The 16,666-nt window shown below is 46.1% G+C and overlaps 1 protein-coding gene across 7 annotated transcripts in view; it reads left to right on the forward strand.

Moving 5' to 3' along the window:
* The window catches only part of EVL (Enah/Vasp-like), a 231,822-nt gene that overhangs the window by 99,301 nt on the left and 115,855 nt on the right, over window positions 1–16,666 (forward strand). Inside the window, exon 1 of one of the 7 annotated variants that reach the window (XM_025191198.1) lies at window positions 7,857–7,959. The exons of 5 other annotated variants lie outside the window; for them this stretch is intronic. In XM_025191198.1, the coding sequence (XP_025046983.1) occupies window positions 7,940–7,959 (20 nt within the window). In that variant the 5' untranslated portion in view covers window positions 7,857–7,939. Of the gene's footprint in view, window positions 1–7,856; window positions 7,960–10,189; window positions 10,322–16,666 lie in introns of those variants that run through there. One more of the 7 variants, XM_025191199.1, reaches the window with a different exon arrangement.

The raw sequence follows: 16,666 nt of genomic DNA on the forward strand, positions 1-16,666 counted from the left end.
GAAACTAAGGGGGAGGGGGAGGGGGGAGGGAAGGACTGCTCTGATATTGACATCGGTAGCTGGCCAGTGGCAGTGATCTGTCCCTGAGGTCCCTTCCAATCCCAGTGCTCTGGGGGGGGACAGAGAAGCACCATAAAAGGCTGTTTGTGAACTGCTCTCTGCTATTTTGCAGCTGCTTCTGTGTCTACAGCAGGAGCAGGAGCAGAGAGCAGCATCCGTAAGCTTGCAGCTTGGTAGTGCATTGCTACCAAGTTGTCACCATTGCCAATCCTTTCCTATTTATTTAACCTTGGCTAGCCTTCCCCAAAAATCCTATTATTTGTTCTTATTTCCCTCCCCCCCCTTCCCCCCACATCCCCCAAACAAAAAGAATGCAGTGCTTTACCTGGCAGTATTTCATCACCGTGCACTGCAGGAAAGCACTCAATACACATACATTTATTACACACACACTTGCACAGGCGCACATTTTTTTCCAGCGCACAGAATATGAAGCGTTCTGGAAAGGCAGGGGCCAAATCTTCTGGCCAGGAAGGGAGAGGGGGAAGAGGGAGAGCTGTAAGTCTCCTCCCCCCCAACTTAAACCCAGCCTCTTCCCTAGCACTAGGAGGCATGAGGCTTCTGGTGCTAGTGGCAGCAAAGAGGTGGGACCAGTTCCTGCATCTGCAGCCCCTCCAATAACACCAGCCATAATAATAACCCCAGCATGCACCACCAGCATGACAGCCTCCTCAACCTAAGCCTTCCAGTGCCAGAGGAAGAGTTGGATCTGGAAGCAGGGGACCTGAGTGCATTAGCAAAAGAAATTTTTAGGACCAAGAACGAATCCATGTTTGTGCTCCACTCTCTCCAAGTTCCCCTACAGCCAGGTCTCCTTCCCCAGAGGGCAGTTTGGAGGAGGTTCATGTTGAGGTTGTGGAGGCAACCTCAGCTGAGTCAGCTTCTCCTGTTGTTATGCCTCTGCCTGCTGAGGAGGGGGTCAGGCAGGATCTGTACCCCAGAAGCGAGGGGGTAGTGTGGTATGGGATCATTTTGAGGTGGCAGATGATCCCAGGTATGCTATCTGCCTGCACTGCTGATGTAAGACCAGCCGGGGAAAGGAGAAATACTTCAGCACCATGGTGATGCTGATGCATCTCAGGAGGCCCCCTCCCCGGCCCTTGCTCTTCCTCAGCCTGGCACCCGTGGGAGTGTGCCCAAAGGGAAGTCCCCCTCTCGCTGCAAAGCCCCCGTCCCCGCAAAGCAGAGGCAGGCCACCCTGGAATAGTGGGGCAAAGGTGGACAGAAAGGGGTGCAAGATCACTCAGAGCATCGGGAAGATGCTTGCTTTGGATGGCCAGCCCTTCTCCCTAGTTGAACTACCAGGGTTCAGGCGGCTCATGGCACTTGTGGCCCCATCCTAGCAAGTGCCCGCATGCACCACCTTCAGCTGGATGGTGATTATGAGGCATGCAGGGAGTACTTGAGGGAAGAGCTGCACAAGTCATGTCCGCAGGTGGCCTTACACTTCATCTTGGACATCTGGGTGCAGTTGGGGTGGAGATCATACCTACCTCTCCCTCACGGGGCACTGGTTCCATCAGTGGGCTCTCCGTCAAGCTGAGGTGATGGATCAGTCCCACACAGCAACAGGGATCCTGGGGGCCATCAACTGAATGGTGCAGGGGTGGCTTGTTGGGCAGGGTGAGCTCCGCCACGGGTTCATGGTCACTGACAATGGGGCCAACATGGTCAAGATGGTCTATGATGCCAACTTTGTTGGCATCCACTGTGTGGCACACAAGTTCCACCTTATTGTCAGGGATGCCTTGGAGTGGGGCAGGGCTGCCGGTGATGGCTCCATCACAACTAGCTAGCTCATTTTGAAATGCAGGAAGGTGGCAGGCTACTTCCACTGGAGCATCAAGGGGGGCAAGATGTTGCGGGACAAACAGGCAGAGTTGAGCATCCTGCAGCACAAAATCAACCAGAATGTAGAGACTTGGTGAAATGCCACATACCTCATGCTGGAAAGGCTGGTGGAGCAACAGAAGGCCATCCGTGAGATGGCCTTGCTTGGGGAGATTGGGATCAGCAGCCTCCTTAACAGAGCTGAGTGGGATACCATATCCCAGATCTTGGTGGTCCTCAAGCCCTTCTTCAAGGCCACCAAGACCCTCAGCACTGGCAATGCCCTCCTTAGCCAGGTGATTCCCATAGTGAGGGAACATGAGAACCAAGTGAAGAAGTTCCAGGGCATCGACGTTCCTGGGTGTGGCAAGCCGCTGTCACCAGAGGTGCAGGCACTGGTGAAGTGACTGAGGGAGGGCATCAAGAAACAGCTGGATACGTTGCAGTCCAATATGGTCCATATGCTGGCGGCCATGTGTGACCTGAGGATGAAGGGGAGCATGTGTGCCAGCAAAACCCTGGATCACCGGATGGAGGTGCTAGTGAACAGTCCAGGAGGCAGAAGTGCCCAGGTTGGGGTACATGGAAGTGGGGGAATCCACTTTCCCATGTCAGCATTCCCAGCAGCAGCTAATCTCCTCCACAACAGTCACTGCCAATGTGAGCCAAGGGCATGGTTTCAATGGTGGGGTCCAGAGGCACCGGACCCCAGCCTCAAGCAGGTAGCACTGAGGCCTCGGCGGCTACCTATCTCACCAATGATATGGAGCCGCTGGACTGTGACCCCTTGGTCTATTGGGCAACCCGCAGCCAGATGTGGCAAGATCTGGCCACAGTTGCCTGGGAACACCTGTCCTGTCTACCAGCGTTCCAAGCGAGAGGGTGTTCAGTAGGGCTGTATGAAGCTTTGGTTGCTGATTTGATTTGGCAGAAATTTGGCCAGATTCGGTGGCCAAATCTCCAAATCGAATAGGGAGACCCTTTAATCTCTCTGAATCAAATTGGAACCCTCCGAATCTATTCAGAAGAAGGCCACACGCTCCCAGTGTACGGTTGTCGTGGGAGACTTCAACTACCCAGACATCTCGTGGGAGGAGTGCTCAGCCAAATCCGAGCGGTCGCAAACCTTTCTCTTGTGCGTGGATGACCTCTATCTGACGCAGGAAGTTTACAGGCTGACGAGAGGTAAAGCACTGCTCGACCTGGTACTGGTAACCGAGGGCGACCTAATCAGTGACCTAATGATCGAAGGGAAGCTGGGTGACAGTGACCATGAATCAAATACGGCCCATTTCACACACCTCTAGTGTTTAGCATTGCTAGGGATGTTGTGACACCCCACTGCACCTCCTTGGATCCTGGTTTGGTGAAGCCGGTGGTGTTCCTCAAGGTGAACCTCCCGCTGCTGGGGTTCCCCAAGATCCACCTGCAGATAGAGTGAGTGCCACCCTCCTCACTTCATCTACACCTATTTCCTTTTTTTCATTTTTTTAAAAACCATGTAATGCCCCACTCTCAGAGCTGGAGGCAGCACTCACTGCATCACCAGCCAGCAGGTGAACAATATCTCCTTACTGAGGTCCCGTGCCAGGATGAACTTGGAGATATGGGCTGGGGCTATGGGGAAGGAAGAGACCCCAGGTCCTGGGCATGAGCTAAACCTGCACCATGCCAGGCTTGGGAGGCCTGGTGGGACTGCCAGTGGCGTGGCAGCCCCTAGGAAATGCCAGGACCGAGTACCTCCCTGATGAAAGGCAGGTAGGAGATGCCTTATAACCACCAGCCATGACATGAACACACAGTCCTGGCTGGGGAAAGCCCAGACCTTAAGATCTTCGAGAGGCCTGAGGCTTGCTGGTTGCAGTGGTGTTGTGAGGCTCCAGATGAGCTTAACTGTCTGGGATGCCATCTGCGAGGCATGGGCTTTCAGGTTTAAAATCCTTCATCAGGCTGAGAAAGCATCTATTTGGGGTGTGTGTGTGCTCTTCCTGGATGGAAGGAATAGTAAAGAAGCCAGAGGCTGGCATGCAGTGCAGGCAAGAAAGCCAGTCAGTGAAAATGTAAATCAGGGTGTCAGGGGGTGAGAGACAGGCTGAGGGCAGGGGTTGGGGGGTGGAAGGGGGATGTAGCAGATAAAAGTGGAGAGGTACCTACTACCTGGGGAGTCAGATGTCAGGCAGGCTGTACTGTGTCATAAATCCAATGTTTATATTGAGTCCATGAGTTTCTGCGTCTATTACTATTCCTTCCATCCAGGAATAGCACACACACCAACTGCAGGTGTTCCTCAGCCTGACAAAGGGTTTTTAAACCTGAAAGCTTGCAAAGAAGAATTTCTCCAACTATTCAGTTGGTTTAATAAAAGATAACAGATTGACCCTAAGAACCTTGTCTGGGCTATGTTCTTAGACCAACACGGCTACAACCTACACCCCTTAACACACACAAGTGACTCGAGTTTTGCTTTCAGCAGTTTGAGGTGCAGTTTCACAGAAACCACTCTGCCTGAAACCTGGCAGGCCTCATGCCCGCACAAGGGCCTATGTATATGGCAGGATAGGTGCTAATATGGGCGACCATTTAATGCCCCACTCTCAGAGCTGGAGGCAGCAATTTAGTTTCTCACCAGCCAGCAGGGGAAGAACATCTCCCTGCTGAGCTCTCGTGCCAGGAAGAACTTGGAGGTATAAGGGCTGGGGCTATATGGGGAGGAGGAGGCCCTACATCATCCTGGGCATGACCTAAAACTGCACCCTGCCAGGGTCAGGAGGCCTGGGTGGGACTACTGGTGGCATGGCAGCCCCAGGAAATACCACCATCACGAACCTCCTTGGTAAAAGGCAGGTAGGAACAGGAGGCACCTGATAACCTCCAGCCACGGCACAGTCCGGGCTGGGGAAAGCCCAGACCTGCAAAATCTTTGAGTGGCCTGAGGCTTACTGGTTGCAGTGCAGTTGTGAGGGTGAGAACAGGGGCTACCATCCCTGCAGTTTTCATCCTGCTGCGCCTTAACACACACAGTGACACGTCACAAGTTTTGCTTGTAAGCACCTTGAGGTGCAGTTTCCCAGAAACCCCTGCACTTTTCTCCTTGAAACTTGGCAGGCTTCATGGCCTAAGAAGGGGCTAGTATCCCTGCAAGTGTCATCTGAATCAGGCAAGAAATGACAAAGTTATAGGCAGTTTTGTGATTCCCCATTATAGCCTATGGCAGAAACACCATCGAAATTCTGAAATCATTTCAGTCGAAATGAAACGGGACGGTGATTTGAAACACCAAAATGAATCACTGTCCCTCAGAAATGCCAAATCCAAAATAAAACTTAACACAGCCTTTTCAGACAGCCCTACAAAACACCGAAACAAAACACTGTCCCTCTGAAAAGCCAAAACCGAAATGAAACACAGGCGTAGAAACACCATCGAAATTCTGAAATCATTTCAGTCGAAATGAAACGGGACGGTGATTTGAAACACCAAAATGAATCACTGTCCCTCAGAAATGCCAAATCCAAAATAAAACTTAACACAGCCTTTTCAGACAGCCCTACAAAACACCGAAACAAAACACTGTCCCTCTGAAAAGCCAAAACCGAAATGAAACACAGGCGTTTCACAGAGCCCTATAGTCTAGGGCAGTGGTTCTCAACCTTTTTTGTACCAGGACCCATTTGTAAACATTGATGGCCAGTCACCATCCAATGGCCTTCATGCCCGACCCAGTGTCCTCTGCCCTCAGCCCCCCAATGTGTGGGGGAGGGGGTGGGGTAGAGGGGGCCCCAAACAGCCCTTTGCAGCTGGAACTCTGCCAGCCTGCAAGGAAAAAGCAATGGCTTCCCATGTTTTTGTCCTTTAAAGGAGAATCTGTTTTTAAAGTTTGTTGATCCCTTTTTAAAGGTTGTTCATGACCCTTTCATATATTCTTGCGACCCACTTTTAGGTCACAACCCACAGGTTGAGAAACGCTGGTCTAGGCTTACCCTCAGTTCTCAGGAAAATAGCATTGTTATAAAAGTTAATGTGAAGAGGAATGTTTTCACGAGTCATTTTTAAATGTGAATGAAAGCAGTATTTTATTGGGATGTAAACATTTCCCTGCAGGGTTTGCAACCCAGGTATTGCAGCCTTGTGCCAACTACTGCAAGAGAATTTGAAAATGAAACAAACTAGATACTGATGAAAACGAATGGTGAAAGGGACTAGATTATTTTCGTTGTCTGATTGTTACCCATAGGCTGGTAATAATTAGCAGAGAGGATGAAAATCATCTATGTTTTATAAATGTGGATGTAAGAAGACAATATATTACAAGCAAGGACATGGAAATCATAGTATTATGTATTAATGTGGAGACACAGCACTCAGGCATTTGCACACTAAGCAGTTGCCATCTCTTACTGAAACGAGTCTTCTTGTTTAAATCTATCTTATTTATGATCTGTCAAATATAAAAATACCACTGTGTGTGCACTGCAGACTGCTAGCAGAGGCACAGGACAGGGGCTACTTCACCTTCTGATTAGTCTGCTTTCTACAGCAGACCTGCATGCACTGTATGTACTAATGTTGCATGCTGTCACAGTGGCCATGTCAAGGATGATTGCTGTGTTCCTTGCACACCAGTGCAATTTGTAGTGATAGTTTGTAAAGTTATCTTGATGCAGTGCCTGATTTATCCAGGGGAGGTGGGGAAAATTACCAAAATACATACACAAGATAAGGTAGGGCAGGAGAATAATTCACTAACCTCACTAACCTTGTAATTCTGAGAACTGGGCACAGGTTAAGCACTGTGATCCAGTAGGTGCTTTATCATCTTGGGACAGCACAGAGGCTCTATCAGGTATTCAAGCAGAATGTTGCAATAACACAAAGACTGGTGAGAACCACCTCCCACGTAGCCTACTTTATTTAACTGTGAACACACACTACAAGCCAGTTCAAATAATGTTGTGGGGAAAGGACTGGAGGTTTTAAAGTCAATTTGTCTCATAATGTTAAATGAATGATGTTTAAAAAAAGGACTAAATGAACTCAAGAGAAGCACAGTTTTATTTTACAGCATTTTCTGGCGCATTCTCATTTCTTCTCCAGGAGATTTTACGAATGAGAAGGGCAGCCAGAGCCTCTGGAGTTTCACTGATTTTTTTTGCTCTTCATTTTATTTTCATTTTGTAAAGTTAATTTTCAGGACTCTGGACTTTGTATATATTAGACCTGGGATTCCCAATGCTTATGTGCCCAACAGCACATATGAATTTAAAAGAAAAAGCAGCAGGCACCAATATGACATCATTTTTTGTTGGAATAATGATTTTTACTGATCATGAAAATGCACACAGGCACTTGAATAAACTTCGAGGGGTGCCATGGTGCCCATGGGCACCACGTTGGGAACCACTGTATTAGACTAATCGGAGACAACAAGCAACATGCATCTAGAGCTGCTACGAGAGTTTTGAACATACTGCCAAAAATCAGACTTTTTTAAAGAATTTTTTTTAAAAGCTTAATTTTTCCAGCTTAATTTTTTTCCAGCCTGCTATAATGTTACCTGCAATTTTATCTCATCTTCTCAGTTCTCCCTAGTAAGGCTATCTTGCATAAACTTCTGCACCTACTGTGAATCCATTCACACCCTAGTAAGCCTACCTCCTATGAAAAAGCCTAAGAGGTAGAATTTGTGTCAGGTATGATTTGCAACATACACAGGCCTTTTCAGACCAAGGGCTTGAGGAGAGAAATGAGATCCAGTGAAAGTTTTTACTGCTAGTTTCTTCTTGTGTGACCCAGTCTATCAGCTTGACTGGTTCAGCTCATCGCTGACACGGTAGTTTCACACATGGAGAAGTAGCACTGAAACAACCAGACTTTAATATTCTTCTCTTTTGGTTCCTTGTTCTTGTTTCTAGCTTCAGGTTCTCTTTTTTTTTTTTTTAATTCTCAGGATTCAAAATCTTTTCTCACTGCTACTAGACTGTCTCTCTGCCTCTCATACCAAGACGCACCGTGTTAGGTAGACTTAGCAGCAGAACAGGTCAACTGGAGGATGCATTGGCAACAAGAAAAGTAAATGTTAATTTATTCTCACTGTTGACACGTGCACACACATGTGCTTGTATTTATGCTCATATGCACCACACAGTGGAAAAGAAAGCAAGTAGTCTCTAGAAATGGTTAGCAGTTACCCCTGGCACTCAGCTAACAGAGAATAGGCAAGACACTATGCAGAACAAACTGTATGAAGGAAATAGCAGATGCCATATTTTCCAGAGCAGTAGCTAGGAAATAAAGGACCCTTGCTTCTGAATGAACTTTGAAATGGTATTTAACCTAGACAGACTCTGTGCTACAAATTGAAGGTGATTTAATTCAGGGCTTATAGGCTAAGTATAGAAATTCAAAAAGCCAGAGGCTGAATCGATTCAATCTTTCCAGGTTAGTATAAACTGTGTAGACTGAACCATTTAGCAAGTGAACAGCCATTCACTTCTGATTCCAGAAATGCAGCCACAGGCCTGCGGTGCGTCAGGCCAAAAGTTGGGAAGTACTAGAGTATACCTCCCAGCCACTGCCAAAGCGGAGGGAGGAGAGAAGCCCTTCAAGGCTTTCCCCACCTCCTGCTTGAGCAGAGAGCCGGTAGCCAGGCCCCAACCTGGGGCCAGTATACTGAGGGCAGGGGAAGGGGGGCTTTAAACCCTGCTCCCTGGCCTGAATGGGACCCCAGCCCCGGTTTGCCTAGGGGGAAAGCCCCCACCAGACTCCTGTCCTCCACTCCCCACTCAAGGGGGAAGCAGTCCCTGGCAAGATGTTGCCCCCCGTTGAGCAGAGAGTGGAATGCCATGCCCTGGCCAGGGGCTCACAGGCTGAGGTGGGGTGGCCCTCCTCGACTGTATGGAATTGCAACCTGGGTCTGCCTCGGGGAGGGTTTAAATGCCCTGCCTCCTCACTACAGCGTGTCAGCCCCAGGCGGGGGTGTGGCCGCCCCACCTCCCCGACTCTGCTCAAGTGAGGGAGAAAACCCATGCAAGGGCTGTCCTCTCTTTGCCTCTAGCAGAGAGTGGGGGGGCAGAAGTGTGGCAGGGGCTGCTTCTCCTCCAGAGCAACCCCCTCCCAACCCCCCTGCTGCCTCAGCATGCTGGCCTGGACGGCGACTGGCCACGGTCCCCGCCCCTCTGCCTGAGCGTGGAGCAGGGGAAAAGACGGAGGGGGCTGCTCTGCTCCGCTCCCACCAGGCAGAACCTGGCTGGGATTTAGAGCCAGGTTTCCCACTCCCCCGCAGCCAGCCAGAGCAGTGATAGTGCTCCGGCTTGGATGCAGAGGGGTGGGGCCAACCCTACTGCCCAGGAGCAGACAGCAGAGTCTAGGGCTACAAAGCATCCTGGGATGCTGGAGGACTGTGAGTTAACTTGAACTAGGAAGGGGTTTGGGACAGAAGTTCCATAAACCAGCTGGACCTAAATCAGTTAAGTCTGATACTGCATCTAACCAGGTTTGTCTTAAACTGGTTTTGGCCATTTTGTTAAGAGATTTAAGTGCACTGAACTTCTGTTCTCTTACAGGTTTAAATGGTTTCTGATCAGTTAAACCGGTTTATGTGTAACTTCTGTCCCTACCCATAAGGGCTTTTAAAGTAGAGGAAAGGCAGCTAACCCTTCTTTGTCCTCTCCAAAGTGTGCAGTCTCCTACTTGGGGCTGTTTGGTATTGAGTAACCTAGGGCTGCACCAGGTTACTCAATACCAAACAAGTGCTATTCAACATGAGTAGGGATACATTAAATATAAATTTCTTGGGGTAGGAACTCCTTGCAGCAAAACTTCTTGCCTTGAATATACTGGGGATGGCTCTGATTTTCAGCAACTGGAATATTTTGCTGAATATTGTTTAAGCCTATAGGTAAGCTCAACCAAGGCAAATGTTAGCTTTCCCTGCCTAGAGTGATAGTTTAAACTGAGACGCTGGCTGCCGAGATCAGAGCTGGTCCTCATCATAGGCAAGACTTCAGTGTGAAGAGCACAGTGAGAACATGGAACAAATTAATATCTGTTATTCCTTTGCATGTTACTTTTGTGTCCTTGAACTCATACCAACTAATAAAATGTTTCTAATATAACTTTATCAATAAAGAAAATGGCAACTGGTCTAATCTTAATCCATACACCTGTTCGTTTAATCCAAATATGCTGAAAATGGATTTTAAAAAAAGAAGTGTTATTTCCTGCTCTCTCACTCTCTTTTTTGTAAAACTTCCTTTTCCTGTTTTGGTTGTAAGATTTTGCATAGACTCTCAACCTATATGCCTGCTAAGCTGATGTTCTGCTCTGTTGTCTGGGGAAGCAGAATACACTGTTTAGCACAAAGTTCAGGTGCCCGAAGGGGAGTCTCTTGCTTCTGAATCTCCCCCAGACTTCTTTCCTCAATGGCAAGCAGGTGAGTATCAGGAACTCAGCTTGGATGTGTTGTAGTTTCGTTGAACAAAACTGCCGTGTTATTAGCACTTGTTTGTAGAAGGATTGTCTTTCAGTCATGAAAGTCTATTGGATTTTTGTGGCAATTATAAATCATTCTCATTCTGCTCTTGACAAGGGAGTGAATTACCTGGATTCAAGTGAGCCACGTTCGTCACTGATGGAACTCACATTCGTTTGTCTCTCTTAGAATTGCAACTCCCATTGATGGATCAAGGCTTTATGTTGTTTTACTATGTTGTATATGTCTTTGTGCTGATTATTAGTGTTGTGCTTGTAATTTGCATCTGTGTGAATATTTGGAAACCTTTGTTTAAAGCATTATGCTGCTGTAGTACTCAGAGGGCTTCACGGTGACTGAACGCCGCAGTCAGGATCTAGAATTGGCATTTTCTGTTAATGGTGCAGCTTTTGATTTGTGTATGTTGTTTTGGTATTTTCCAAAATTAGTTACTTGTTTTAGTTTCTGTAGTTTAGTGGTGAAAGAAAGTAGTTTGTGATAGCAATGGCTTGCTCATTTATGGTTACTTTTACAACTTTTGTCTTGGCACACGTCACAGTCAAATCAGACCCACAGTATTTTTTTTTTCTTAATTTACAAACATGATTCTTACTGATGGTTGTTGTGGTCACTTGATGCACAAATGGTGTATTAGGAGTGCTGCAAAATGTGACTTTAGCAATCCTGATCAAACTATGGACATAACAACACTGTCATCTATACGAATTTGACCGTGACATTGCAGAGATGCATTCTCTTTCCTCAAGAGCATTAGACTGGTTAACTAACGTTCAAGTGGACTTATAACTGTTGCTCCAAGTCAGTCATACGAAAGAAGACTCTTAAGAACTTGGTGCCTGTACTGGAAGGGTGCTTGCAAGATGGCTTATGGGATGCCAAAAAGAACCACACTTTGTTACAAAAGGAAAAAAGTGAGTGAGTGAAAGTGCTGTAGAAAACAGAGGCAGGCATCTGTGGTTTGAATAACCTGAAGTTCAAGGGGAGGCTTCCTGCTTGGAGCAAGGCATGCTCTTGTGAATGCTCAGTGTTCTGATAGGTAGGGGATTTTTAATTGCCAAATTGCCAATTATGACTTTTCCACTACAATTTTGATTATATAGTTTTAAGATGCTGCATGGAGATACTCCCAGTTGGAGTTTGTTGTGAAACTTTTCCTTAAGTAATGGGTGCAGTTTCACAATAACCTATCAGAACTGAAAACAGAGTTTAAAATGGAGTCCACCAGCTAGTATTAAAATTTTTGGAGTATGAGCTACATGTAGGGTCAGAATCTGCTCCCAGTTGTATTCACATAAATCTGGAGCAACTCTGGTCTTGATTCTCACCTACCCAGCAGCTTGTTTTGCTGTTTACATGTAGCTACATGTACCACTAACCAATCTGGATTCTCTTCTGAATTGCACTGCAGGTGCAGCAGTACAACTGGTCTGAAATTAAATTGAACCCTGTGGAAAATATCTGTTACCCTGGGCTCTCTTCAGTTTGTGGTGTTTTTGCAGTACAGCTTACTTGAAACTCCCTGAACCAGAGAGTGAGACAGGCTAACGCGGTGTGCTAGTGCAGGCTTTACTGATTATGTCTGGGCTGCAGGCCTTCGAGTCTGCAGTTCACCTGACAGGCTGCAGGAATGTGGCTGTAGCCTCGGGTCTAGCTAGCCGCTGAGGTTAATGTACGTGGAGGTGATGCAAACCAAACATCTCAACATAGATAATTTTGTACTGACACCTCTTTTTTTAAAGCTAACATTGGATGAAGTAGATTAGCATCCTGAACCTGCTATTTCTTATGTAGCAGGTTTGACCACACGAATATGGCTTCTGGTAGCCAGTCTTAGCGGAGTATTAAAAAGCACAATATGTTGAAAGTATGCTGTGTTTATGTCCCTCGTGCAGTGGGTTTTTTGCAGGGTGGAACAGGTCCCTGGTAAATCCATGTAAGTCATTTCTGATCTCAATAATAGTGATTAGACCTGTGAGAAAATTTGATGGAAGCAAAACAAAAATTATGAAAAATGAAACTAAAAGGTCAGGTAAATGTTTGCAAAGTAGCAGTTCAGAGCCTCGGAGAACTTTGCATGTACTTCCTTGTTAATTAAGACTGTTCCCTTGGAGGTTGGGGTGAACATGTGAGAGCTAATATGATCTTGAGCCATGATAGTCATGTGGGCTTTATTGGATCAAAATCAGAGTTCATGCTGTGTAGAATCCAGCTTTGAGTTCATAAGCAGCTAGTTCCTGTGGGGGGTCACTCTGTAGTTTTGTGGTACCCCAGCACAGGGGCAGGCTGAGCTGTGCTTTCAGCCCTTGGCAATCCCTCCCAAATGCACTGCTCCTGGATGGGATCGCACAGACCCACCAGTTTTAGACTGGGTCTCTGGGTTGCAGGCTCCCCGCACTCCCACCCCAGCTTTGCCAACCACGATAATAGAACAGTTCCAGCTTGTCAGACCCCTTTATATCACTCTTCCTTCAGTTACCTCTGATCTACAGCTGACTAAAGGGGCTCAAAATAGCTTCTTTATAATAAAGGATGGTTTATTTACCCAGCCATATGCAGCAAAGGATAAAACAGCAAAAGGCCTGTGTATCTGGGTCTTGGCTAACTTTATTCTTGTCTCAAACTTCCACTTGTCTCTAGGAGCCCCCTTGTAGTCCCCTGAGTATCTCTTGGTGTCGTTACGCGTGCTCCAGGGCAGGGTGCTTTAAGTAAAGCACCTGCAGCATCTCTTGCATACCCCCACCGCCGTTTTGAAGCATGGGGATGCTGAATACATGTGATGCCGAGGCTGATAGAGCATGCTAATTGGTCTAATCTGCTTCAACACATGCTGATTATCATGCGTCAGCAAGCGTCCAACCTGTGTGTTGGTGCCCTCTTTGATAGAAAATCCTGTCCAGCAGCTGCTATCCACTCATCCCTTTCCTCTTTAGGCCAGGGCCTTCACAAGAATCTTAAAGTGGGCTAGTTTCATTGCAGTTGCTGGTATTACTTAAGCAGGAATAAGATGTTACTAAATCAGATGGCAGTGTATAAAACAATCGAATTGTTATTATCATTATTACTGGATTGTCTCGTTGCAGTAGAAGAACTTATTGAATTATTTAAATCCATAGGTCTGCCTAGAATGTAAATGGAAACTTTATTACTTTCTGGAGAACTCAGATGCAAATGTCCAGGCACCTGGGCTTAATGGCCCTTAAAACACAAGCCAGGCTGTACTGGGTCAGACCAGCAGTCCATCTATCCCAGTATTCTGTCTCTGACAGTGGCAAGTATTAGATGCTTTGGAAGGAGAGTATATGAACAGGGCATGTCTATTAGGCGTGCGTGAAGTGGGCAGTATTGGATTTGGATTTGGCCCAATTTGGGGGGACAGTGATTCAGTTTGCTGGTTCAGATCACTGTGCTGATTCATTTTGTCTGAATCTGAAGATTCAATTCTGATTCGGAAAATCAGCGATTCGGCCATAGACTTTATATGTTTTTTCTACATACATTGAGGTACCAGGTGGAGCTCGTGAACGCTGAGATGGTGGGGTGGGTGGAGCGTCCCACAGGAGTGCCGGGGGGCCCTCCACATGCTAGGCAGCAGAACCCCTCCACCACCCTCCCAGCTCGGTGATCGGCTGCGGGGGACCCCGGGTGCGCGCTCCCCAGACCCAGGAGGCACCAGTCACTGAGCCAGGGGGTGGGGTCTCCTGCACGCCCCACAGCAGACCCAGAAGTGGACTGGAAGTACTTCTGGTCAACTTCCAGGTCCGCCGCCACGCTCCTGTGGGACACTCCATCCACCCCAGCATCTCAGCATTTACGAGCTGCCTGTTACTTCAAGGTATATAGAAAAAACATTTAAAGCTACGTCTATGGCCGAATCATCGAATCTCTTCAAACTGATTTGTAGGATTCCAATTCAATTTGGAGAAATTAAAGGGTCTCCTGATTCGATTCAGATTTGGAGATTCAGCCGCCAAATCTCCTCCGAATCAAATCAGCGACCAAAGCTTCGCACAGCTCTAATGTCTATCCCCTATCATACCCTTCCTGGCCTCAACCATCATTGATTTAGGGATGTCCAAGGATACATCCCTTGACTGTTCTATTAATAACTCCCAATGGACATGTCTAATTCCTGTTCTGAACCTTGGGTCTGGGAATTGTAAACTTGTAAGCCTAGATAGGGTCCAACAATTAAACATATCCTCAGCTTGTGGCTTCCCTGTTGTTCCATTCTCCAAGGACCTTATTTTCATCATATTTTTGTTTTCTTGCTTGTTCCTTTTCACTGTCTCTGTTTTAATTCCACGTAGCCAGGCAAGATAATATCAAACAAGGAAAGGGAGAGATGTCCCTCATTCGCTGCAAAACACTTTTATGGTTTTCTTTTGCAATTATAGTGTGGTAACGTGGCATTTTTACCATGTTTACCTTGATGTTTGAGATTTACAGATGAAAAGCATTGTATGCCTAATGGGATAGGGGTCTGATCCAGGACTGGGTTATCCAGTGCCTTCTGTAATAACAGTGATAATTACAATTGGATTATTTTGTATTTTCATATTAAAATTAAGTTATTTGTATTTGAAAGAAATCAGCAGATTAGTGACTTATAACTTCATATAATTTGGAAGTTAATTTTTATTCTCCACTCTTTTACATAACCAAATCAGATACAGCTTTTCTTTAACAATAGATGCAAAACCTGTTGACACATGTCTTCTGCTACAACAATCAACACCCTCACAACAAACCCATCAGAATCCATGGACCCTACATATGCCTTTCCCAAAGGCTAAGTATAGGCAGTCAAAAAGCCCAATGCTGAATTGATTCAATCTTCATAGGTTAGTCTAAGCAGCATAGATTGAATCAATAAGCAAGTGAATCACTTTTGATTCTGGAAATCATGTCTGTGCAGCCACGTGTCTGTGATGGGCCAGGCCAGAAGACAGGAGGTGCTAAAGTCTCCCTGCTGGGCTGGATCGGAGAGCTTGGGCCAAAGCTAGCCTGCCCACCCTGCAGGGGAGGGGGGCAGGGGGTTGCAGGAGCAGGGCAAAGCTGACTTGAATCTGGAGGGGATCTGGGACAGAAGTTCAATAAACCGATTAAGCCTAAATCAGTTAAGTCTGATACTACATCCATCCTGGTTTATCTTAAACCTGTTTCAGCCATTTTGAAAGAGGTTTAAGTGCGCTGAGCTTCTGTCGTGCTACAGATTTGAACCAGTTTCCGATAACTTTTACTGGTTTAGGTGTAATTTCCGGCCCTAACCAAAGTGTGCTATATCTCATGATATCATGTAATCTAGCACACCAAATGTCCTCATAGTAACTACGTGGACAAAACTAGACAAAAAATAACCAAATACTGCACTTTACAATAATCACTCCACAGACTAGAAGCCATACCGTAAGCTGCCATGTTGCTGATCATTATCACAGAATAATTCATTGCTTTTTGCATGAGGGGTTGTTTCTATCCAGCTAAGAATCTTAAAGGAATATTTCTGTATTAAGAACTCTACCTCAACTATAGGCCCGGGTTACATAACTAAAAAGTGACTACATCTCCCAACTTGAACATAGAAAATAAATTAATTTTGCCATCACCAGTTTTTACCTATCAAGAGATTATTTTACTTTTAGTTTTCCTTAAAGAGTGACATATTTTGGCTAAGTTATTGGATTTTTAAAAAAATATTTTGGAGAGTAATTCTTCAATATTCAGAATGCAGACAAGTTTCATTAATGTCTCTTCTCAGTCAAACTTAAATGGTATTTACATACATCCAGAATTTTTGTTTTTTAAGCCCCAGTGCCAGTGCATATACATATATTGAAAATACAGGTACATCCAATATGGTATTTCTTCAGGTAGTTTCAGAATCAGCTAAGGCTTAGAATATAGTCTTTGTTTGCTTGATTTATGTGGAAGTATCCCATTTCAAATAACTCAGAGCTGGAGTTAGATACCCTTAATTGAATGGTATTTAATGTACAAATGGCCCCACTGAAATCAATGGGTCAGATTGTGTTCTGCCTTTCAGGTACTAAATGGTACTTTACCCTAAATACGATACTGTTTCACCCTGACTTGAGTCCTTGACAAACTGATAATACAAAAGGTGGCTGGGTTCCCTTCCTCACCACTTTTTGTGACACTTCTGAGGCTAAAGTGGACAAAGCCAATGTGTTTAGCGATTTTTTCAGTGATTTGAGCAGGATGGAATGGACTTACACTTAGATGCCTAATTACTGGGATAGGTTCTGGCCTAATGTGATTACCAAT

Source organism: Alligator sinensis, unplaced genomic scaffold, assembly GCF_000455745.1.
Source record: "Alligator sinensis unplaced genomic scaffold, ASM45574v1 scaffold1385_1, whole genome shotgun sequence".
Lineage (NCBI taxonomy): Eukaryota > Metazoa > Chordata > Crocodylia > Alligatoridae > Alligator > Alligator sinensis.